Below are 25,417 nucleotides of genomic sequence, written 5' to 3' on the forward strand. Positions count from 1 at the left end.
CGGAGGAAACGGACAGTGGATCGTCGCCGGAAGCTCTGGACCGTGGATCGTCGCCGGAGGAACCGGACCATGGATCGTCGCCGGAAGCTCCGGACCGTGGGGACTCCGGACCGTGGATCGTCGCCGGAGGAACCGGACCGTGGATCGTCGCCGGAAGCTCCGAACCGTGGATTGTCTCCGTCGGAACTGGACCATAGATTGTTGCCGGAAGCTCCGGACCGTGGATCGTCGCCAGAGGAACCGGACCGTAGATCGTCGCCTGAAGATCCGGACCGTGGATTGTCGCCGGAGGAACCGGACCGTGGATCGTCGCCGGAGGAACCGGACCATGGATCATCGCCGGAAGCTCCGGACCGTGGGGACTCCGGACCGTGGATCGTTGTCGGAGGAACCGGACCGTAGATCGTCGCCGGAAGCTCCGGACCGTGGATCGTCACCGGAGGAACTGGACCGTAGATCGTCGCCGGGAACTCCGGGCCGTAGATCGTCGCCAGAGGCTCCGGACTGGGAACCGTCGCTGGAGGCTCCGGACTATGAACCATCGCTGGAGGCTCCAGACTAGGAACCTTCACTGGAGGCTTCGGGCCATGGATCATCACTGGAGGCTCCGGGCCATGGATCATCACTGGAGGTCTGGAGCGTAGAGCTGGCACAACAAGTCCTGGACAAATGACCACCTTTGCACGGCAAGTGCGGGGAGCTGGCACAGGACGCACTGGGCTGTGAGGGCGCACTGGAGACACAGTGTGTAGAGCCGGAACAGGATGTTCTGGACCGTGGAGGCGCACTGGAGGTCTGGAGCGTAGAGCTGGCACAACGTGTCCTGGACAAATGACCACCTTTCGCACGGCAAGTGCGGGGAGCTAGCACATGATGCACTGGGCTGTGAAGGCGCACTGTAGGGCTCAAAAGCAACAATACCAAATCAAGATCCCACAATCAACAGGTGGGAAAAGGCTGCCTAAATATGATCCCCAATCAGAGACAACAAATGACAGCTGCCTCTGATTGGGAACCATACAAGGCCAACCTAGAAATGAAAAAACTAGAATGCACACCCTGACCTAACCAAATAGAGAAATAAAAGGAACTCTAAGGTCAGGGCGTGACACAACTTCAGAATTTTTTTATTAAAAAAAGTATAATATTTGTATTAATATGTTGGCAAGCATTTTATAAAAGCAATAAGGCCCTCGAACCCGGCGACGATCGTGTGATAACTCCCTACTAAGGGCTGTTCTTAGGCCTGAGGTGATAATCCTTATTTGGCTTATTTCTTAAGTAGTTATACACACCGTTCTACTACGAATGTTCTTTGTTTTTATACAGTGGCTTGCAAAAGTATTCACCCCTTGGCATTTTTACCCCTTACAACCTGGAATTAAAATGGATTTAAAATGGAACATGCCTACCACTTTGAAGATGCCAAATATTTTTTATCGTGAAACAAACAAGAAATAAGACAAAAAAAACAGAAAACTTGAGCATGCATAACTATTCACCCCCCAAAGGCAATACTTTGTAGAGCCACCTTTTGCAGCAATTACAGCTGCACATCTCTTGGGGTATGTCTCTATAAGCTTGGCACATCTAGCCACTGGGATTTTTGCCCGTTCTTCAAGGCAAAACTGCTCCAACTCCTTCAAGTTGAATGGGTTCTGCTGGTGTACAGCAATCTTTAAGTCATACCACAAATTTTTAATTGGATTGAGGTCTGGGCTTTGACTAGGCCATTCTAACACATTTAAATGTTTCCCCTTAAACCATTCGAGTGGTGCTTTATCAGTATGCTTAGGGTCATTGTCCTGCTGGAAGGTGAACCTTAATCCCAGTCTCAAATCTCTGGAAGACTGAAACAGGTTTTCCTCAAGAATTTCCCTGTATTTAACACCATCCATCATTCCTTAAATTCTGACCAGTTTCCCAGTCCCTGCCGATGAAAAACATCCCCATAGTATGATGCTTCCATCACCATGCTTCACTGTTGTGATGGTGTTCTCGGGGTGATGAGAGGTGTTGGGTTTGCGCCAGACATAGCGTGTTTACTTATTTTTTTCTTTAAGCAATGGCTTTTTTCTGTCCACTCTTCCGTAAAGCCCAGCTCTGTGGAGTGTACGACTTAAAGTGGTCCTATGGACAGATACTCCAATCTCCGCTATGGAACTTTGCAGCTCCTTCAGGGTTATCTTTGGTCTCTTTGTTGCCTTTCTGATTAATGCCCTCCTTGCCTGGTTCGTGAGTTTTGGTGGACGGCCCTCTCTCTGGCAGGCTTGTTGTGGTGCCATATTCTTTCAATTTTTTAATAATGGATTTTATGGTGCTCCATGGGATGTTCAAAGTTTCAAATATTTTTTATAACCCAACCCTGATCTGTACTTCTCCACAACTTTGTCCCTGACCTGTTTGGAGAGCTTATTGGGTCTTCATAGTGCCACTTGCTTGGTGGTGGCCATTGCTTAGTGGTATTGCAGACTCTGGGGCCTTTCAGAACAGGTACAGTGCCCTGCGAAAGTATTCGGCCCCCTTGAACTTTGCGACCTTTTGCCACATTTCAGGCTTCAAACATAAAGATATAAAACTGTATTTTTTTGTGAAGAATCAACAACAAGTGGGACACAATCATGAAGTGGAACGACATTTATTGGATATTTCAAACTTTTTTAACAAATCCAAAACTGAAAAATTGGGCGTGCAAAATTATTCAGCCCCCTTAAGTTAATACTTTGTAGCGCCACCTTTTGCTGCGACTACAGCTGTAAGTCGCTTGGGGTATGTCTCTATCAGTTTTGCACATCGAGAGACTGAATTTTTTTCCCATTCCTCCTTGCAAAACAGCTCGAGCTCAGTGAGGTTGGATGGAGAGCATTTGTGAACAGCAGTTTTCAGTTCTTTCCACAGACTCTCGATTGGATTCAGGTCTGGACTTTGACTTGGCCATTCTAACACCTAGATATGTTTATTTTTGAACCATTCCATTGTAGATTTTGCTTTATGTTTTGGATCATTGTCTTGTTGGAAGACAAATCTCCGTCCCAGTCTCAGGTCTTTTGCAAACTCCATCAGGTTTTCTTCCAGAATGGTCCTGTATTTGGCTCCATCCATCTTCCCATCAATTTTAACCATCTTCCCTGTCCCTGCTGAAGAAAAGCAGGCCCAAACCATGATGCTGCCACCACCATGTTTGACTGTGGGGATGGTGTGTTCAGCTGTGTTGCTTTTACGCCAAACATAACGTTTTGCATTGTTGCCAAAAAGTTCAATTTTGGTTTCATCTGACCAGAGCACCTTCTTCCACATGTTTGGTGTGTCTCCCAGGTGGCTTGTGGAAAACTTTAAACAACACTTTTTATGGATATCTTTAAGAAATGGCTTTCTTCTTGCCACTCTTCCATAAAGGCCAGATTTGTGCAATATACGAATGATTGTTGTCCTATGGACAGAGTCTCCCACCTCAGCTGTAGATCTCTGCAGTTCATCCAGAGTGATCATGGGCCTCTTGGCTGCATCTCTGATCAGTCTTCTCCTTGTATGAGCTGAAAGTTTAGAGGGACGGCCAGGTCTTGGTAGATTTGCAGTGGTCTGATACTCCTTCCATTTCAATATTATCGCTTGCACAGTGCTCCTTGGGATATTTAAAGCTTGGGAAATATTTTTGGATCCAAATCCGGCTTTAAACTTCTTCACAACAGTATCTCGGACCTGCCTGGTGTGTTCCTTGTTCTTCATGATACTCTCTGCGCTTTTAACGGACCTCTGAGACTATCACAGTGCAGGTGCATTTATACGGAGACTTGATTACACACAGGTGGATTTTATTTATCATCATTAGTCATTTAGGTCAACATTGGATCATTCAGAGATCCTCACTGAACTTCTGGAGAGAGTTTGCTGCACTGAAAGTAAAGGGGCTGAATAATTTTGCACGCCCAATTTTTCAGATTTTGATTTGTTAAAAAAGTTTGAAATATCCAATAAATGTCGTTCCACTTCATGATTGTGTCCCACTTGTTGTTGATTCTTCACAAAAAAATAGTTTTATATCTTTATGTTTGAAACCTGAAATGTGGCAAAAGGTCGCAAAGTTCAAGGGGGGTGAATACTTTTGTAAGGCACTGTAGCTTACAGTTTATTCACTGTTAGTCAGCACCTCTACACTAAATCATTTTTGTTATGCTTTTTATTAGACTATTTTTTATACTAAACTTTAAATGGAGTGCACACATCATTTGTAATTAAAAACAGAGTGGGGTGTTAAGGCTAGTAATTTAAATGGCTGATTATTCAGTTTATGGTTACCATTGTGTCATGTTGATGGTCACCTGCTCCTGTTGCTGAGGATAACCTTATCTTAACAGGCAGCAGGAGCTTTATCCTTTGCAATTGTGTAATTTAGCACATTGCGATTCGTTCCCATTGTGGTCCATTGCACTCTGGACAGTCTTTTTTTCCATCCAAAATCATTTTAAGTTCTCCAAGAGGGTGAACACAGCTTTATTTGACTATTCAAAAATAACAATTTGAATATGAAATACAAGGAGTAGCTAATATCCAATGGAAATAGGATAACTTGACAACTGCTGTGTTCGAGATTATACTGTGTGGCTTTGTGTTCTTGGGGGTGTAAGGTTTAGAACTTGGATTTCAGACTTTTGGTTAAACATTTATATTGAATAATGTTGTGTTCTTTTGTAAATCCTTGTAACTCCTTTTGTCACTGTCCAGTATTTGCAGGTATACCAGGTTCTATTACTGTGTTCAGTTTGATGTGTAACAGAAGGGGTATTGAGTGTTGAAAATCCCACGTTGGGCTATTAGATCTGATGTGATCCACAATACAATACATACAATACAGGCTGCAAGATGCCACTGGTCACTCTGGACAGATCTGTGTGGAAGCGATGGTAACCATGGTGAAAGCATTTACTCCCATTCTAAAGGGATTCAAATTCAATGGGGCATGGGAAACAAATGAAAACACTTCCAATGGTTGCTTACTGTTTGCTAACAAGAATCAGTGTTTTTCTTTGGGGAAAAATAAATACTAAATTGATGTGGCATGTGCAAGCAGCAGTGCTTGACTTGGACCGGAATTGTCCGGAGCGCTGTACCGCCACTTCAACATTTTGGGAAATTGCGTACCACCTCTATAAACCTTTTTAACGGCTTTTTGAGGAGCAACGGAAGTGAACCCTGGAACCCCAGAGATTTTCCGGTGCGTTTGTAAACAACAGCTGTTCCGACATAGCTGAAAATAGCTAGTTGGCTAAGCTAACTTAGTCTAGTTGTTTTTTCAAGGTCAGTGTTTTTTTACCATAGCATTCGCAGGTGGGATGGTCCTTACATTTCCCAAAGAAGCCTCGCAGTAGGCTGCATTGCCTGCATGGATAGTAACATTAGCAGCAGCAGGAAGTGGCAGAGCCAGGATAATGTGTAGCACACGGGTAGTTTTTTTTTATCAAGTTTTATTCCTCTATTCTAGTTCAATCAAGTTCTAACCCTCTATTCTAGGTAATATCAGGTAGCTAGATACATATAAAAGGATATACAGACATCCAATATGAGTTTATTTAATGACACAAAGGTTAGCTTGATCTGCTAAAAACGACAAGTTAACTACCTAGCTAGTAGCTAAGATATCTAGCTGGCTAATGAACAAGTTTTCAGTCCCAAAGAGAGAGCTATGACAATATAAAAATACAATTTCAACGAAATATCAAATGTTACAGTGGGGCAAAAAAGTATTTAGTCAGCCACCAATTGTGCAAGTTCTCCCACTTAAAAAGATGAGAGAGGCCTGTAATTTTCATCATAGGTACACTTCAACTATGACAGACAAAATTAGAAAAAAAAATCCAGAAAATCACATTGTAGGATTATTAAGAGAGGGACCGACCTCGGAGGAAGTCGTGACGGTACCCCGGATCCGCGCGTCGACACCGGCCTCGGGGACGACCTGGAGGGCGAGGCGCAGGGCGATCCGGACGAAGATGGTGGAACTCCTGCAGCATTAAAGGGTCCAACACGTCCTCGACCGGAACCCTGCACCTTTCCTCCGGACCGTACCCCTTGCATTCCACGAGGTACTGAAGGCCCCTCGCCCGATGCCTCAAATCCAGTATGGAGCGAACGGAGTATGCCGGGGCCCCCTCAATGTCCAGGGGGCGGAGGAAACTCCCGCATCTCAGACTCCTGGAGCGGGCCAGCCACCACCGGCCTGAGGAGAGACACATGGAACGAGGGGTTAATACGGTAATCGGGGGGAAGCTGTAACCTATAACAAACCCTGTTCACTCTCCTCAGGACTTTAAATGGCCCCACAAACCGCGGACCCAGCTTCCGGCAGGGCAGGCGGAGGGGCAGGTTTTGGGTCGAGAGCCAGACCCGGTCCCCCGGTGCGAACACCGGGGCCTCACTGCAGTGGCGGTCTGCGTTCTCTTTTTGGCGCAGCACGGCCCGCTGAAGGTGAACACAGAGAGCTTCCCATGTCTCCTCTGCGCACCTAAACCAGTCTTCCACCGCAGGAACCTCGGTCTGACTCTGATGCCAAGGCGCCAGAACTGGCTGGTACCCCAGTATGCACTGGAAGGGAGAGAGGTTAGTGGAGAAGTGGCAAAACCCTCACGTCCTTAGCCAAGGTAGGCCACCATTACCTCCCGCTCAAACAGCGCACTGTCCGACCGATCCCAGGATGACCAGACGAGGGTGACGTGTGGGCCCAATAGATCAACCGGTCACGAACAGCAGACGGGACGTACAGACGCCCAGCAGAACAATGGAATGGGAGCGGGCTCTGCACGTAACGCCTGTTCAATGTCCGCGTCCAGCTCCCACACTACCGGCGCCACCAGGGGATTGTGGGAGTGGGATCTATGTCCTGCTCCTCTGTGTCGTACAGCCGGGACAATGTGTCTGCCTTCACGTTCTGGGAGCCTGGTCTGTAGGAAACGGTAAACACAAAACAGGTGAAAAACATGGTCCACCTTGCCTGAGGAGGTTTCGATCTCCTCGCTGCCCGGATGTACTCCAGATTGCGGTGGTCAGTCCAGATGAGGAAAGGGTGTTTAGCCCCCTCAAGTCAATGTCTCCACGCCTTCAAAGCCTTGACGACAGCTAACAGCTCCCGGTCCCCCACATCATAGTTTCGCTCCGCTGGAATGAGCTTCTTCGAGAAGAAAGCACATCGGCTGAGTTTTGGTGGCATACCCGAGCGCTGAGAGAGCACAGCTCCTATCCCAGCCTTGGACGCGTCCACCTCCACTATGAACGCCAAAGAGGGATCTGGATGGGCCAGCACGGGAGCCGAGGTAAACAGAGCCATCAGGTGACGAAAAGCAAACACACCGGGCCCCCCTTCAGCAGTGAGGTAATGGGAGCCGCTACCTGACCAAACTCCGGATAAACCTCCGGTAGTAGTTGGCAAACCCTAAGAACCGCTGCACCTCCTTTACCCTAAGAACCGCTGCACCTCCTTTACCCTAAGAACCGCTGCACCTCCTTTACCGATACCCTAGGAAGGAGACGGACTGCTGGAAGAACAGGCACTTCTCAGCCTTGACGTACAGGTCATGCTCCAACAGGCGACCAAACACCCTGCGCACCAGGGACACATGCTCGGCTCGTGTAGCGGAGTATATCCGAATGTCATCAATATACACCACTACACCCTGCCGGTGCAGGTCCCTGAAAATCTCATCTACAAAGGCCTGGAAGACTGATGGCGCATTCATCAACCCGTACGGCATGACGAGGTACTCATAGTGCCCTGAGGTGGTACTGAAAGCCGTCTTCCATTCGTCTCCCTACCGGATACGCACCAGGTTGTAAGCTCTCCTGAGATCTAGTTTGGTGAAGAAGCGCGCCCCGTGCATGGACTCATTCACTGTGGCTATGAGCGGTAGCGGGTAACTATACCTCACAGTGATCTGGTTCAGACCCCGATAGTCAATACACGGGCGCAGACCTCCCTCCTTCTTCTTCACAAAAAAATAAACTTGAGGAAACGGGTGAAGTGAATGACCGAATGTACCCCTACCCAGGGATTCGGAGACATATGTTTCCATAGCCTCTGTCTCTGCCTGTGGAGAGGGGATACACGTGACTCCTGGGAAGTGCAGCATCTACCAGGAAATTTATCGGCGCAATCGCCCCGTTGATGGGGTGATAATTGAGACGCCTTCTTTTTGGAGAAGGCGAGCGCCAAATCGGCATATTCAGGGGGAATGCGCACGGTGGAGACCTGGTCTGGACTTTCGACCGTAGTAGCACCAACGTAGTAGCACTCTCGCAACCACCCCGTGAGAGCCCTCTGTGGCCAAGAACCAGTGGGATCATGACAAGCTAACCAGGGTAGGCCTAGCACCACGGGAAATGCAGGAGAGTCAATAAGGAAGAGACTAATTCTCTCCTTGTGACCCCCCTGCGTCACCATGCCCAGACGAGCGGTGGCCTCCCTGATCAACCCTGACCCTAATGGTCGACTATCGAAGGCGTGAACGGGGAAGGGCACAGCCAAGTGAACAGCCATGTGAACAATGGGGATCTCTAAACTATGGGTGAACGATCTATCTATAAAATTCTCTCAATCGCCTCAATCGATGAGCGCCTTATGCTGGGAATGCGGGGAAAACTCAGGAAAAGTGACATACACAAACATGTGCAACAGAGGGTCTGGGTGAGAATGGTGCCGGCTCACCTGGGGTGACGCCAGAGCGCCCTGCCTGCTGCCTCGTTACCCAGAGGAACCAACCCGGCATAGACCGGCAGTGTGACCTCTGCGGCCAAATATGGTGCACGTGCTGGAACCCCCTCCGGTCTCCCTGCGCACCGCCCCTCCCAGCTCCATGGGTATCGGAGAAGGGGTGCGGGGGTATATGGAACCAACAGACCCCGATCTGAACGTCCGCGGGTAGCCAGCAAGTTATCCAGCCGGATGGACAGGTCCACCAGCTGGTCGAACGTGAGGGTGGTGTCTCTGCAGGCCAACTCCCGATGGACGTCCTCGCGCAGACTGCAGCGATAAATGTCGATCTGGGCCCTGTTTTTCCATCCCGCGCCGGTAGCCAGGGTCCGAAACTCCAGGGCGAACTCCTGGGCGCTCCTCGTCCCCTGCCTCAGATGGAAGAGGTGTTCGCCCGCCGCTCTACCCTCGGGCGGGTGGTCGAAGACTGCCCGGAAGTGGCGGGTGAACTCCTCAAACTGGTCCAACTCTCTTCACACAGGGCTTTCCCGGTGAGGCCCGAAGGAGCCGGGTGGACGGTTGCCAGGTATAACTCCAGCTGCAAGAGGAACTCCTGGCAGTTCGCAGCTGTCCCATCGTATTCCTGGGGAAGGGAGAGACGAATCCCACTGGGACCAGGAGAAGGAGGGGCGTGTAGTGGAGACCTTGGCTGTGCTGGTGGAGGTGCTGGGAGGTGCTGCGCTGTCTCTCCCAGCAGTCCATTGTCTGGACAATGCGGTCCATGGTGGTGCCAAGATGGTGGAGCATTGCTGCGTGCTCCCGGACGCGCTCCTCCACCCCTGTACCTGCTCCTGCTGACTCCATAAGTGTGGTCCGGAATTCTGTAAGGGGTGCATACTGGCGGCAGAGAAGTCAGGCGCAGAAGAGCAAAACTGATTTACAACGGCGCAGTTTAATAAATAAAACCACCGTTAACAGTACAATAATCAATGGGTAAAACCCATCACACACCAGCATAATGTGCACAAGCATTACAATAACCAATTCCGGACAAGGACATGGGGGGAACAGAGGGTTAAATACACAACATGTAATGATGTAATTGAAACCAGGTGTGTGGGAAGACAAGACAAAACAAATGGAAAATGAAAGGTGAAGATCGGTGACGTCGACCGCCGAACGTCGCCTGAACAAGGAGAGGGACCGACCTCGGAGGAAGGCGTGACAACTAACCATTTACATAGGTGTTCTTTGTATGATATGAAATAAAGTGTTTCATTAAGCATTGTGTACCTAGGATGCCTAGGATGCACCTAGGATGCAACCCCTGTACACAACAGCATTTCATACCCACAAAGCAGCATCCATTATCATACCAAAACTATGATCTTGGTTGAGCTAAGATAACCATACTTTAGGTCTGGGCAAGTGAGATCACCACACGATGGCTTCTAGGGCTTTCTTACTTTGTCTTTCCTTGATTACTCGCATCCTATCTCCTCACCTTTATTGTATTGCAACTGTATTGTCCCTCCCCTCTCACCTTCTTCTCCAATGGGTTTTTAGAAGGGGATGAGGAAAGGAGTCGAGGAAAGATGAATTGAGAAAGAGAGGAAGAATAGCCTAATTGAACAACAATCTCTCCCAAAACATGAATATCCAATCTTATAACAGCCTACTTTATCCATTTGATCCCTGATTCGTTGAATGAGGGAATAATTTTAGAAAGACATAATGTTGCAATATTTTATATCAAGGGTGGGAACCATCCTCCAGGATAGCTACTGGGTATGCAGACATTTGTTCAAGCCCTGGTATAACTACATTGTAGCCTAAACATCAGCTGCTCAACAGGACCTTGATCAGCAGACTTGGGCTGGATCAATAGCCAAGCATGCACACCCAGGAGCTCTCCAGATGGAGGGTTGACCATATTTTGACAACATGTGACTAACAGTGCAGTTCTACTTTGTGGAGAGGTTAAGTGCCTTGATCAAGGGCATAAGGGCAGGAGATGGTAGGTCTACATGGGATCAGACACAGCAGCCTTCCAGTGTCAATAATGTTTACTTTTTAATGTAGATTATAATAATAGTCATGGAAAATGTGTAACAGTGAATAATCAGGTCTCTATAGCATTTAGTCATTTGTGAATTTTAGTAAACATAGTCTAATGGACCGACTTGGAAAAAGACAGCACTTCTTTCATCCCAAATCAAGCACTGGAATGCAGTGTAGCTGTCACGGTCTTCATAAAGAGGAGACCAAGGCGTAGCGTGGTAAGCGAACATAACTCTTTAATAAAAGAGAGAACACTGAACAGAACTAAACAAACCATGACGCAATATGGCTAGTGCAGCACAGGCAACTAAACATAGAATAACAACCCACAAAATAACCAAAGCATATGGCTACCTAAATATTGTTCCCGATCAGAGACAATGACAAACAGCTGCCTCTGATTGAGAACCAATCTAGGCAACCATAGACATATAAACACCTAGACTAGAAAAACCCCTAGACATACAAAAAACCCTAGACATACAAAAAACCCTAGACAATACAAAAACTAAACAAACCACCCTTGTCACACCCTGACCTAACCAAATAATAAAGAAAACAAAGTTAACTAAGGTCAGGGCGTGACAGTATCGTCTGTAGAGATAGCATACTCTGCTGCTTTTGTTGGGGAGATCCCCTGATGCTGCAATGGAGGTGATTCATTTAATGTAAAATTAAGGACAGTTGAGTACTTGGTTTATTGTTTACGTATGGGGTTAAGGCTTTTTACCAGTAAATCTAGCAGATACAGTTTGTTAATTGCCGTCCTTTAGCCTCCAGTCTAGGTGTTTTATTAGTTCTATGGCTCTGCTATGTCATTTCCTTTCCTAACCACCCCCTAACCCCGACCTGAAAAGGCTGAAATGTGAGTGCTGTTGATGGCTAGCTGAGCAACACCTTGTAGTCAGTTACTCCATGATGTCGTGTCTTTAAACGAATCATGTAAATTGAATTAACTAGGAAGTCGGGGCACCACAGAAGATCAGATTACAAAGTTATACTTTTCCAAATATAACTCTTCAGATATTTTAATATCTGATCAATTAGTCTTCTATTTCTGAATTATTCTTTACCTCACGTCACTCATTTGAAAGTCGAAAATTGTTGGTTATCTGCACAAACCCCGCCTTTACTATAAATCATCCATACACCAATTGGCTTAATCATTTATTTTACTAACTAACTAAATAATCACAGAAATGCATAATCAAACAAACAGTAGATATTGGTTACTAACAGATTCCCTAGTGGGATAAGCCAATATGACGGCTTAGTGGACAAAGGGAAGTGGGTGTGGACTGAGAAAGTGCTGGAAAGACAAAATGGATTCATTACATAGTCTATAATTATCAACATTGAAATGCTAGTCATTCGCACATGAACGGCCGCTCATTCGAGGATAATTGCAAGTACATATTTACGGTGTATGTCATTGTTGTCTTCTCTATTGGAATCCGGTCCGTCTGCTGGAGAATTCATCCGAGTCTCTCTCTTTCTGTTTCCCTGAAGATCAAAGTATTTCATGATTAGAATGGATACTTCAGAGTACCATTCAGAAATGTTCTCATAGAATAGGTGTTTCGGCGGTTGTCGGTATTCTCGTCCCAGGTTTACATAATTTCTAGCTGCAGACTAGTAATTCGTATCTAACATTTGCTCTTATTCTGTAGGGATTAATAGTCTCAGAGTTGAACCATTTCCAGATGTGTAGCCAATGTTCCATGTGGTATAGTTTTTTTGTTTTGGGTCTCAAACCTGTGCTACCTCAGTTTACACCGAGGTATGCATGGTCTTAACTATTCGCAATCACAGCTCACACTGTGGGTTTGCTTAGTCTGAAGAGGATTTCCTCAGGAGGGGTTTTTATTCGTAACAATAGAAAAGGTGGTTCCATGACGCCAGATCATGTCTGTGCTCACGGGGACGGGCCAATGACTTAGTTAAACTTTAAAGGGAATACAATTCCCTCACATAAAATGTTTAACATCACATTATATCATTTCACAAATAGTTTCATCTTTACTCATTCAGTTTATACAAGAATTAGATGCAAACACCGTAATTGAGAAATGTGCACATTCAGAGATATATTATGTGTGTTTCCTGTCCTTTGTGAGGTCACCAAATGAAACACATTCAACATAACTGTCCCTTAAGTGTCCACTGACCCTTCCCACATTCTCACAAGTGGACATATAGTTTCATTTTGGAGATTTAGGAGTTCGGCCACGTGAAATCCTTTGTTCACTCTGTGGTCTCTCTCTCTGCATGAAAAGGGGAAGAGAGTCTCCGCCAGGAATTTACGACCTGAGATAACAGAACCTGGGTGTAGGAGAGAATGAGAGAGGGGGAAGCTACGATCTACACCCAGAAAGGGCCACATCATGACAATGAGGACCTCTTTTTTTTCCCTCTCTATGCCTGTGTGACAATCCCTTCCATCAGTCTCTCTCTCGCTCATGCTGGACTTTGCCCCTGTTTTCTCACTCTCTCATGCTGGACTTTGTCTACACAGCAACATATTGTACAGATTGGGGGTGGGAAAGGATGTGAAGTAAAGTGGCTGTAAATAAGCCATTTCAAATGTTGGCTACACTTGTGCATTTTGTTAATGTGCTACAAGGTAGACTGACACCTGTCAATTAACAACCTGATAGATATTTATGAAGATGAGTTGACATTCCCCACAACAGTCAGTAAGACCTGATTTCATTTGAAAGTCAATAGATCTCGGGCTGTGTTAAATATAATTAGATTTTCCCACAGACAAGGCCTCCTGAGTGGCGCACTGGTCAAAGGCACTGCATCACTATGCTAGCTGTGCCATTAGAGATCCTGGTTCGAGTCCAGGCTCTGTCGCAGCCTGCCGTGACCGGGAGACCCATGGGTCGGTACACAATTGGCCCAGCGTCGTCTGGGTTAGGGGAGGGTTTGGCCGGCAGGGATGTTCTTGTCCAATCGTGCACTAGCAACTCCTGTGGCAGGCTTGGCGCAATGCATGCTGACATGGTTGCCAGGTGTATGGTGTTTCCTCTGGCACATTGGTGTGGCTGGGTTAAGCGGGCATTGTGTCAAGAATAATTTTTGCATATATATTTTTTACTTTTACCCCTTTTTCGTGGTACCCAATTGGCAGTTACAGTCTTGTCTCATCGCTGCAACTCCCATACGGACTCGGGAGTGGCGAAGGTCGGGAGCAGTGCGGCTTGCCTGGGTTGTGTTTCAGAGGACGCACTGCTCTCGACCTTTGCCTCTCCCGAGTCATACGGGAGTTGCAGCGATGAGACAAGACTGTAACTGCCAATTGGATACCACGAAAAGGGGTAAAGGTTTAAAAATATATATATAAAAATATATTTTCCTGACTGAGTAAATGACCAGTAAATTCATTTTCCTGACTGAGTAAATGACCATGTGTTTTTCTCTCTCTCTCAGTGAGCGCTATGGATACTGTTATCGGCCTGTATGGAGAGACCGTTGAGGTGCCATGCAACAATGGAGCCCCCAAACCAAAGGACCTGTTCATAACAAAATGGAAATACGTAAGTTGTTGATATACACTGAGTATACAAAACATTAGGAACACCTTCCTAATATTGAGTTTCCCCCTCTTGCCCTCAGACCAGCCTCAATTCATCAGGGCATGGACACTGCAAGGTATCCCACAGGGATGCTGGCCATTGTTTACTCCAATGCTTCCCACAGTCGTATCAGGTTGGCTGGATATCCTTTGGGTGGTGGACCATTCTTGATACACAATCCATCCACCTGACAGGCGTGGCATATCAATAAACGTATTAACCTCTCTAGGGTACGTGGGAACGTCCCACCTGACCAACGTTCAGTGAAAGTGCAGGGCGCCAAATTCAAACTACAGAGATCTCATAATTAAAATTCCTCAAACATACATGTATTATACACCATTTTAAAGATAAACTTGTTGTTAATCCCACCACAGTTTCCGATTTCAAAAAGGCTTTACGACAAAAGCATACCATGCGATTATATTAGGTCTGCACCTAGACACAAAAAACACAGCCATTTTTCCAGCCAAAGAGAGGAATCACAAAAATAAGAAATATAAATAAAATGAATCACTAACCTTTGATGATCTTCATCAGATGGCACTCATAGGACTTAATGTTACACAATACATGTATGTTTTGTTCAATAAAGTTCATATTTATATCCAAAAATCTCTGTTTACATTGGCGCGTTGTTATGTTTTGCCTCTAAAACATCCGGTGACAAAACATCCAGTGAAAGTGCAGAGAGCTACGTCAATTTACAGAAATACTCATCATAAATGTTGATGAAAATACAACTGTTATACATGGAATTAAATATATACTTCTCCTTAATGCAACTGCTGTGTCAGATTTCAAAAAAGCTTTATGGAAATAGCACACCATGGAATAATCTGAGTACAGCGCTCAGAGACCAAAACAAGCAATACAGATACCCGCCATGTTATGGAGTCAACAAAAGTCAGAATTAGCATTATAATTATTCACTTACCTTTGATGATCTTAATCAGAATGCACTCCCAGGAATCCCAGTTCCACAATAAATGTTCGTTTTGTTCGATAAAGTCCATCATTTATGTTCAAATACCTCCTTTTTGTTTGTGCATTTAGTACAGTAATCAAAATGCGCAGGCACTAGGTCCAGACAAAGTAAAAAAAGTTATATTACAGTTCGTAGAAACATGTCAAACGATGTATATAATCAATCTTTAGGATGTTTTTAATCATAAATCTTCAATAATGTTTCAACCGGAGAATTCCTTTGTCTTTAGAAATGAAAGGGAATGGAGCTAACTGTCACGGGCTCCCGCCTGACTGAGCACATGGCTTTCTGGCAGACCCATGACTCAATCAGCTATCATTCTCTCCCACTTCCCAGTAGAAGCCTGAAACAAGGTTCTAAAGACTGTTGACATCTAGTGGAAGCCTTGGGAAGTGCAATATGACCCCACAGACACTGTATATTGGATAGGCTAAGACTTGAAAACCTACAAATCTCAGATTTCCCACTTCCTGGTTGGATTTTTTCTCAGGTTTTTGCTTGCCATATGAGTTCTGCATTACTCACAGACATCATTCAAACAGTTTTAGAAACTTCAGTGTTTTCTATCCAAATCTACTAATAATATGCATATCCTAGCATCTGGGCCTGAGTAGCAGGCAGTTTACTCTGGGCACGCTTTTCATCCGGACGTGAAAATACCGCCCCCGTCCTCCCGGGTGGCGCAGTGGTTAAGGGCGCTGTACTGCAGCGCCAGCTGTGCCATCAGAGTCCCTGGGTTTGCGCCCAGGCTCTGTCGTAACCGGCCGCGACCGGGAGGTCCGTGGGGCGACGCACAATTGGCCTAGCGTCGCCCGGGTTAGGGAGGGCTTGGTTGGTAGGGGTGTCCTTGTCTCATTGCGCACCAGCGACTCCTGTGGCGGGCTGGGCGCAGTGTGCGCTAACCCATGTTGCCAGGTGCACAGTGTTTCCTCCGGCGCATTGGTGCGGCTGGCTTCCGGGTTGGATGCGTGCTGTGTTAAGAAGCAGTGCGGCTTGGTTGGGTTGTGTATCGGAGGACGCATGACTTTCAACCTTCGTCTCTCCCGAGCCCGTACGGGAGTTGTAGCGATGAGACAAGATAGTAGCTACTACAACAATTGGATACCACGAAATTGGGGAGAAAAAGGGGTAAAATTCAAAAAATAAATAAATAAAAAAATACCGCCCCCTACCACAAAGAAGTTAAACCGCATGATCATTACACAAGTGCATCTTGTGCTGGGGACAATAAAACAGATGTCTCATGTTTTGTGGGACCGTGCAATTGGCATGCTGACTGCAGGAATGTCCACCAGAGCTTTTTTCCAGAGAATTTAATGTTAAGCCGCCTCCAACGTTGTTTTAGAGAATTTGACAGTGCGTCCAACTGGCCTCACATCTGCAGACCACGTGTATGGCGTTGTGTGGGCAAGCGGTTTGCTGATGTCAACGTTGTGAACAGAGTGCCCCATGGTGGTGGTGGGGTTATGGTATGGGCAGGCATAAGCTATGGACAGCAAACACAATTGCATTTTATCAATTGCAATTTGAATGCACAAAGATACCGTGACGAGATCCTGAGGCCCATTGTCGTGCCATTCATCTGCCGCCATCATCTCATGTTTCAGCTTGATGTCACAAGGATCTGTACACAATTCCTGGATGCTGAAAATGTCAGTTTTTCTATGGCCTGCATACTCACTAGATATGTCACCCATTGAGCATGTTTGGGATGCTCTGAATCGACGTGTACGACAGCATGTTCCAGTTCCCGCCAATATCCAGCAACTTTGCACAACCATTGATGAGGAGTGGGACAACATTCCACAGGCCACAATCAACAGCCTGATTAACTCTATATGAAGGAGATGTGTCGTGCTGCATGAGGCAAATGGTGGTCACACCAGATACTGACTGGTTTTCTGATCCACTCCCCTACCTTTTATTTAAGGTATCTGTGACCAACAGATGCATATCTGTATTCCCAGTCATGTGAAATCCATAGATTAGGGCCTAATGAATTTATTTAAATTGACTGATTTCCTTGTATGAACTGTTACTCAGTAAAATCTTTGAAATTGTTGCATGTTGCATTTATATTTTTGTTCAGTATATATGTATACATGTCCTCTTCAAGCTTTCAAACTTCCAGAGCAGCAACAGTGTAAAAATAATGATTAGATATTCTAAAATATCTGTTAATAAGTCATAAACGAAGTCTATTTAGCTCCTTCACCATTAGTGGGTGAATGATATGTTCAATGGTTTCTATACCAAGTCCTACAGTAGTACAGCTCCGTTAGCTAGTTTTTTAATACCCAAACTGTTTTATATTTCCAGGACAATGGGGACCTGCTGACCCAGCTGAAAGACCAGGATGCCTCTGTCATAGCCACCAACCAGTACAAAGACCGTGTCAGCATGGCCGAAAACTCCAGCCTGTTGATTGCTGCAGCATCACTGAAGGATGAGAAGATTTTCACCTGCATGGTGGTGGCTGGGGCTGACATCTCAGAATACCCTGTCAAACTCCTTATCCACAGTGGGTACATAAGGGCAATATTGCAGCCATACTAATGCATGCTATGGAATGGGCCTTTGAGGTACAGGTCAATGCTGTGCTGTGTGATATTATGATGGTTAGTCAGAGTGATAGTGAGTGCTTTCTGAGATGCCTACAGCTTGTTAATGTTATTAACTGTTCTACAGAGGCTCCAACCGGAGTGGAGATCACAGCCCTAGCCGCAGAGCTGGAGATTGGCAAACCAACCCAGGTAGGTTCATCATATGCTTTTGCTTATGCCTAGATTATATTAAGCAGGAATATCAAGGGAAATTGTTCATTGGAGATGAAGTATCTTGAGGCAAACTAAAGAAGGACGGTGTGGCTGGAATGAAGAGTGCTTTGAAGTGATCCTGATGAATTAGTAAACAGCAGAATATCCCTCCTCCAATTAAAACAACCATGGGATGGATCTAAGAGGAGGTTTAAAATGCTTTGGGCATTTCATGCTACATGGGGGGGGGTTCACAAATGCAGTAGATCCACCACAGATGAGAGCTAATTTGCACAGATATTTTATCAATTAAGCAACAAAAATATTGGAATTTTATTGAGCTACTTTTATAACGTAAGGATTTTCCAACCTTTCGTATGCCCTTGTGGATTGTTCTAAAATAAGATTTTTCCACTTTTTTCCTCGCTTTGTTTTATCGTCTGCACAGCTAGGGCAGTGCACCGCCCCTGATTCCAACCCAGCTGCCAACATCACATGGTTCAAGAACAAGAAACATCTGGTGGCGGATGGGAAAGGTACGTTATTGAAGTTCTGATAGATTATTTACAAGTGGTAAACAACTGCAGGGGGCTGAAGATTGCACATTCACACATTTCACTTGTTTGGTGTGAGATTCCACAAGAACCGAGTAGTTAAATATCACCTCTCGAGCTACATATTTTCTTCAATTCTCATAAATGTGTCTGTTTCTACAGGATCCAAAATGTCAGTAACTTGGGGATCATATTATTGTTTATCTGTGTGTCGATATGCTACTCTGTAACCATACCATTTCTAATCAGTATTGTTGTTATTTTTAGGCATTACAATCAGTTCCAAAGTGAAGGTGGACGAAGTCACTGGCCTCACCACCACTTCTTCCACTCTTCAGTACACAGCAGAGAAGGGAGACACAGATGCTCTGTTCACCTGTGGGACCCTGAACGCATTGTCCTCCCCAGTCTCCTTCACTGTCACCTGTAAGTAACCAGAGAGCCACCAAACTACTCCAACTACCCAAAATAGCCCAACTACCTAAACTGCTCCAACTAACTACCCAAACTTGCCCAACTACCTAAAAGGCCCCAACTAACTAGCCAAACTGCCCCAAAGACCTAAACTGCCCAAACCAACCTCAAACTCCCTCAACTACCCTTACTACCTAAACTACCCAAGATGCCTCAGCTACCTTAACTGCCTCAACTATCCTAACTGCCTGTAACTGCCCTAACCGACACAACTTCCCTAACGGCTGTCTGTCCTAGGAAGGCTATTGATCTGCTATCAGCCTCAGCAGCCAGCAGTCAGTGTATCGACAACCAGATTGATGGCTGTTTTATTTTCAACTTATAGTCCGATCATTTGTGCCTCTATGGCTCTTTTCTTGCAGCCCAGACAGACAAGAATAATGACACAATAAAGACACTAATTTAAAAATTATGTGTCCATGAGTCTGTTGTGGGAGTGATTCGGAGCGTAGCGTTCGAGGAATAGCATAGTCGATGTTATTCACTCGAAATGGCCCTTTAAATAGGACCTCGGCGGCTGTTTGAATCCTGTTTTTAAAGAAATGTTGGCAATTTGGCTGATCTGGAGCAGCATCATTGATGTTTGAAAGGAGAATTTTGTCTAGAGCCTCGGGGTGTGGCTGCCGTTCGACCAGCTCCGCCGCTGCATTCAAAAGCAGCCATCGCCACAGGAACACACTCAGAAATTGAGTGTACAGCCCTGAGGACGTCACTAGCTTGGCTAGTCTGCTTACTGAGATGGTCTTAGAAGCCCTGTCTGCCCAGGGTCACTGTGATGGTCTCAGAAGCCCTGTCTGCCCAGGGTCACTGTGATGGTCTCAGAAGCCCTGTCTGCCCAGGGTCACTGTGTTTCAGGTCATTGTGTTTCAGGTCCCTGACTGTGTCCTCCTCCTCTCCGGCTCCTGTTCTCACTCTCTGTCTCTCCTCTCCATCTCTGCTGCTCTCTTGCTCCTGTTCTCTCTCTCCTGGTATTTATCTCTCTCCTCTCCCTACAGACCCCACAGAGAGGGTCAGTCTACATGTCATTTCTAAAGGGCCCCTTATGGAAGGAGACAACGTGACTCTGAAGTGCAAGGCCGACGGGAACCCACTTCCCACCAGCTTCAACTTCCACATTCAGGCAAGCTCTCAATGACATGACTCCACTATCCTCCCACACAACCAGAAACCCCACCTGGCATATGCCCTTAGTTCCTAATCTGACCCCTTTAATTACTTGCCTTCTACTGCCATTGTCCTCTTTAACCCAGTCAAACCCTACACCTGGTCAAACTCTACATGTCTTACAGCATCCACCCTGTCTGTGAAGCGCTACATTAACCTAGACTCAAGCCCATATGAGAGTTTCAAAATGTATCCTTATGTTCCTAAAGAGAAAGGTGGTGAAGGTGGAGAACTCTGACTCCTACACTGTGACTGATGTCACACGTGACAGCACAGGGGAATACAAGTGTTCTATCATTGACAATGCCAAGATGGAAGACTCCAAGAACATTACCATCAATTGTAAGTCACTCTTTATCTACAGATATCTTTATCAATGTTTTAAGCTAGCTAGCATTAGTTCTTCAATTAAGTTATGTATTATCTTCAACTGAAATACTGCCAGCAATTTATTTAACAATGCTAGGCCAGCAATGGATTCATGGGAAATACCAGCCATAATGATAGCCCATTTCCTGCTACTATAGATTGCGTTTGGAAGTGTGTGGGAAAATTACTTATCATCTAATTCATAATTCATTCTTTGTCCGGCAGTATAAAGTCATTAGGGTTATTTTTCTCAAAGGGGAACATTGTCAGAGTATATTTCCGTCTGCAACCGCATCCCTCAGCAGGAAAGGACATACGGTTTGTTAGAGAGAATAGAAGCCGAGCATCTCGTCTCACGCTGTGAGGTGAAAATACTTGGAAAGCTCACTTCCTTTAATGCGTTAAATAAGCTGGATCAATGCGGACGTGCTGAGGCTTCTATAGGGAGCTGATATGGTTTTCAACAGGAGTGCTGTGGCCCCTTCTCCTCGAGGCGGTTAACTGCCTGCTTACAGTGTGTCTTTCTCCTCCCTTCCTCCCTTTCAGACCTGGATATGAGTTTGAGCCCCTCTGAGAAGGTCATGAAGAGCGCCGGCGAAAGCTTGGCTCTGAACCTGCAGACCGATGCGTCTGGAGAACTCAGGGTGTCCTGGACTAAGGTAAGACTAAACAGTACCAAAGTTATTATAAGGCCTAGATTTATGTTTTTGGTTGGAAATGGGTGATAAAACCTTATTAAAGCAATAAGATGACTTCAGCGTGTTTTTCATAATTTAAATGAATGTGAAGGGCGCCTAGTGGTAATGAGCATTGGGCCAGTAACCAACAGATCGCTGGTTCTTGAACAAGGCACTTAACCCTAATTGCTCCTGTAAGTCACACTGGATAAGAGCGTTTGCTAAATGACCAAAATGCAAATGTAATGGTTGATCTTATATCATTCCAGGACAATGACAAGCTAGACAAAATGCCAAAGTTTGACAAGCTGACCTACTCTGATTCTGGAAAGTATGAGGTTGTGGTCACCATGGGCGCTCTCATCAAGAAAGCCTCTTTCGAGCTGGTCGTTGAAGGTAAAGACTTTGGGACATTTACTCAGTTAAGGCTTTTGTGCTGTTACTGGTCACATTCAACACTGTTTTTCAAAGATAGGATTTTGTACCTGTTGCTAATGATAGACCTTTATTCAAAGATCCTGATTCCCCAGTAGCTGTTTCACTTCAGGGAGAGGCTTTCTCCATATTTGTTTGTGTTGTCCATACATCATGTGGTGTTGTTGCATGGCATGGTGCAATCATTTTCTTATTCGTTTTGGTGTAGCTGAGGAGGTCATGCGTCTTCTTACAGGTATTCCAGTCATCCGGCGGTTGGCCAAGCAGCGTGGCGAGGACGGCCAGCACAAGGTACTGACCTGCGAGGCTGAGGGCTCCCCCAAACCCACTGTGGCCTGGAGCGTCAACGGCACCTCGGTATGAACAAACACAGACATCTTCACTAAGGTGCCAGAACACTCCACTGACACACAGGAGGTGCCATTAGACTTCACACTCACAGGGACACTCATTATACAGACCACACATACTGTATTTATCCATCAGTTACTGTAAAATGCACAACACCCTTATCTATCCTGGAATAGCAGTAAAGACTCATAAAATCATTCGTCTATCTGGAATTCTCTCAAAGCAACACCTTGTGCCATGCACCCATTTTTCTGTGGCGTGCCATCACATGAATGGAACGGAACACACAAATCCTCGCCATCTTTCCGGGTGTGTTACTGCCGATATGAAAGCAGCTCCTGACCTTATAGAAACAGTCAATTTAAGCTTCCTTTTATTGGAATCTGTCAGGAAGCCAGGGAACTCTAAATCTGGGAAGTTTACAGTCAATGAACCTTTGGATGTCTTTGTAGTGAATCAGTGCTTGTGGTATTTTACTGTCCACACTTTTTCAGACAGACAAACTTCCCCCATAATGTCTTTCACTATGTTACTATTTGTGACTTCCTAAGTAACTTCTCTTCTTGAAACTTTTCAGACTGACACTTCCCAAACTGATGGACTCAGTGTTTTTGTAGATAGGTTTCCTTCTCTCAGATGCACACCACGTTTATTATGCATTGGTCTGTCATGAAGACAAAGGATTTTTGTTCTTGGCGTACCTGTGTGTGCACTGATAGCACAGCTACACAATGAGCCAGCATGAGATTGTGTGTGTGTGTGTGTGTGTGTGTGTGTGTGTGTGTGTGTGTGTGTGTGTGTGTGTGTGTGTGTGTGTGTGTGTGTGTGTGTGTGTGGTCATGTCCCATGACCACACACACACCCATTGGGTCTGCATGATTAATCCACTCCAAAGCTGCACTGACCTCTTTCGATGAATGTTCTATGGCTGAGTCACTCACACACAGTAATTTAGTCACAGCTCACATTTCTGCGCATCTGGGGACAAACACACCAGTGCATTCAACGTTTAGAAAAAAACCTGTTCACGGTAAATAGGATAAGACATCAAATGTAAGTTTAGTGCTGGCTCTTTTCATAGCAGACGCACCATATCGTATTCTTAGAAGATGTGAAATGGGTGTTGCCTGTTTGTCTAGGGGTTTCTCTAGTCCTCTGCCTCTATGCCCTGAAGATACTTATTTTCACGAATAGGTTGAGCCTCACGAAAATACAACACCACCTCCTAGTGGTAGTACATGAACTATACATATTTTATTTGATTCGAACAACATTCATTATGCCATGGAATAATATAAGATTCCATATATTCCTCGCAATAGAATTCTATGATATGCATCTTTGTGCTATTACTGAAGAGGAAGCAGCTATGTTCTGCATGGCATTTAAATCTCCATCAGATACACAAGATATACAATAAGCCATTATACACTAACAGCTGCGTCTATTTAATTTTCAGGCTGATGAAAGTCCCTACGTCAATGGGAAGATCTCATACAAGCTGACCATTGTGCCTACAGTCAACCTGACCGTTGTCTGCACTGTGTCCAATGAGCTTGGCCAGGACACCAGGGCTATTAACGTGTCGACCTGTAAGTACAGTGTGGTGGTATGGCCTAAAATTCCCTGTCCTATCCCCTTCCTTCCTCTCTAAAGGGTAACTCCACTAATCCTTGTGTGAATCTGGTCGATCACCCTCTCCCAATGCTAACAAACTCCCCCACTGCATGATGATTAGTAAAATGTTTTATGGAGGGAACCTTGCCATGGGGACCTAGTTCTTGTCTCTAGCCAACCTAAAACATGCTACTATGCATACTGGACATACTATGCATGCTCCTCGGCAATAATTTCCCTTTGGTTTCTGCAGTATTTGATTAGATAAATCAGTACAGACAGCCATATCTCATTCATCTTTGTGTTTTTGGAAAAGCATTTTTCCCTTTTTCATTCTTCTCCCTCACTTTTGGTCTGTTTGTCGGGATGCTGGACTATCCTTTCCCCCCTCTGATGTCATGTTCTCAGTTTGCATGCGACCAGGAAATCTAAACAACCCACACCGTGTTACAGTCAATCTAGAGTCTAACATAGCCGATAACACACTGTCTGACCAATAACATTATACAGTATACTTAACTGATTTCTGGGTTGGACGTTAATATAACTCTATATCTGATTTCAGTATTTGAGGAGGTGAGAATGGATAAACAAGGTAAGTTGTGATGATCTTATTTAACATTTCCTGTAGCAAGAGGGAGGAGAGGAGGGATTCTGTAGGAAAATATATAAGCTTCCCAGAGAAAGTGGAATCTGCTATTGTGCATTATACCCTCCAGAGCACAATCTCAGATTAACAGCATCCACAAATTGCCCCACTGCTGAAACGCTGTTGAACAACAAGATGTGGTGCTGGGGATGTAGGAAATATTTGTTAAGATAAACATACAAATTCTGAGGATCAGAAGGAGTGGAGCCACCAGCATCCTGACAATCTCTCAATGTTATCCATCCTTTCATTTGCCAATATTGTATTTATTACATGTTCACAAGGAGCAGTTCACATTTATCTAAATCATAATACAGAACAACCATTGAATTTTGCAGCATGAATGTGTATACAGTACCTTATTCATTCATATGTATTCATTGACATTTATACACAGGTTTGGGGAGTAACTGATTACATATAATTAGTTACGTGTAAACTGATAATTTTTTCTTCTTCTGTAATCAGTTACGTTACCAGCAAAAATATTGTAATCAGATTACAGATACTTTTTAAAAAGTAGATTATTGGATTATTTTGTAGATTAAAGGATGTTTTGTGAAAAAATACATTGCCACCTTTCTATTTTCTTAATGAAATTAAATTCAGCATTGAAAAAAGGCACAAGTTAAAACTCCATTGGCCTCCCACAGTGAAAAAGCTGAAATTCACTACTTTCGTTGATCTGCTTGCTCTGCCCTCATATTTATCCTCATGTTTTACCATTTTCTTTTGGGACTCAAGTTTGTTCCACCTGAGTGTTTTACTTGCCATTACTGTGATATGTTGTTGTTGTTTATCTACCTTAGTTGAATGCACGTTAGTGCTCTGTAAGTCGCTCTGGATAAGTGTGTCTGCTAAATTACCAAAATGTAAGTGTTTTGCAAGTGTTCATTTTTACATTTACATGTTGGTAATTTATCACACACTCTTATCACACCATTGTCAGCAGACTTCTGATACCAATGCAGGATGAAAGGGGGACACAAAATTGTGAACCGCTATAAAATAAATGGTATAGAAAAGTATTATTATTTTATTGTTTTGTAATACGAGTTACAGGT

The 25,417-nt window shown here is 45.0% G+C and overlaps 1 protein-coding gene across 3 annotated transcripts in view; it reads left to right on the plus strand.

Annotated features, from left to right (window-relative positions):
- Window positions 1-25,417, plus strand: part of LOC110507804 (CD166 antigen homolog A) — a 71,794-nt gene that overhangs the window by 44,082 nt on the left and 2,295 nt on the right. For 2 of the 3 annotated variants that reach the window (XM_021588080.2, XM_021588079.2), the window contains exons 2-13: window positions 14,174-14,280; window positions 17,627-17,828; window positions 17,996-18,060; window positions 18,512-18,599; window positions 18,885-19,043; window positions 20,087-20,211; window positions 20,465-20,597; window positions 21,171-21,283; window positions 21,571-21,697; window positions 21,972-22,093; window positions 23,547-23,679; window positions 24,270-24,299. In XM_021588080.2, coding sequence (XP_021443755.1) covers window positions 14,174-14,280; window positions 17,627-17,828; window positions 17,996-18,060; window positions 18,512-18,599; window positions 18,885-19,043; window positions 20,087-20,211; window positions 20,465-20,597; window positions 21,171-21,283; window positions 21,571-21,697; window positions 21,972-22,093; window positions 23,547-23,679; window positions 24,270-24,299 — 1,404 coding nt within the window. The remainder of the gene's footprint in view (window positions 1-14,173; window positions 14,281-17,626; window positions 17,829-17,995; window positions 18,061-18,511; window positions 18,600-18,884; window positions 19,044-20,086; window positions 20,212-20,464; window positions 20,598-21,170; window positions 21,284-21,570; window positions 21,698-21,971; window positions 22,094-23,546; window positions 23,680-24,269; window positions 24,300-25,417) is intronic. The other variant, XM_021588081.2, reaches the window with a different exon arrangement.

This window comes from Oncorhynchus mykiss, chromosome 27, assembly GCF_013265735.2.
Source record: "Oncorhynchus mykiss isolate Arlee chromosome 27, USDA_OmykA_1.1, whole genome shotgun sequence".
Classification (NCBI taxonomy): domain Eukaryota; kingdom Metazoa; phylum Chordata; class Actinopteri; order Salmoniformes; family Salmonidae; genus Oncorhynchus; species Oncorhynchus mykiss.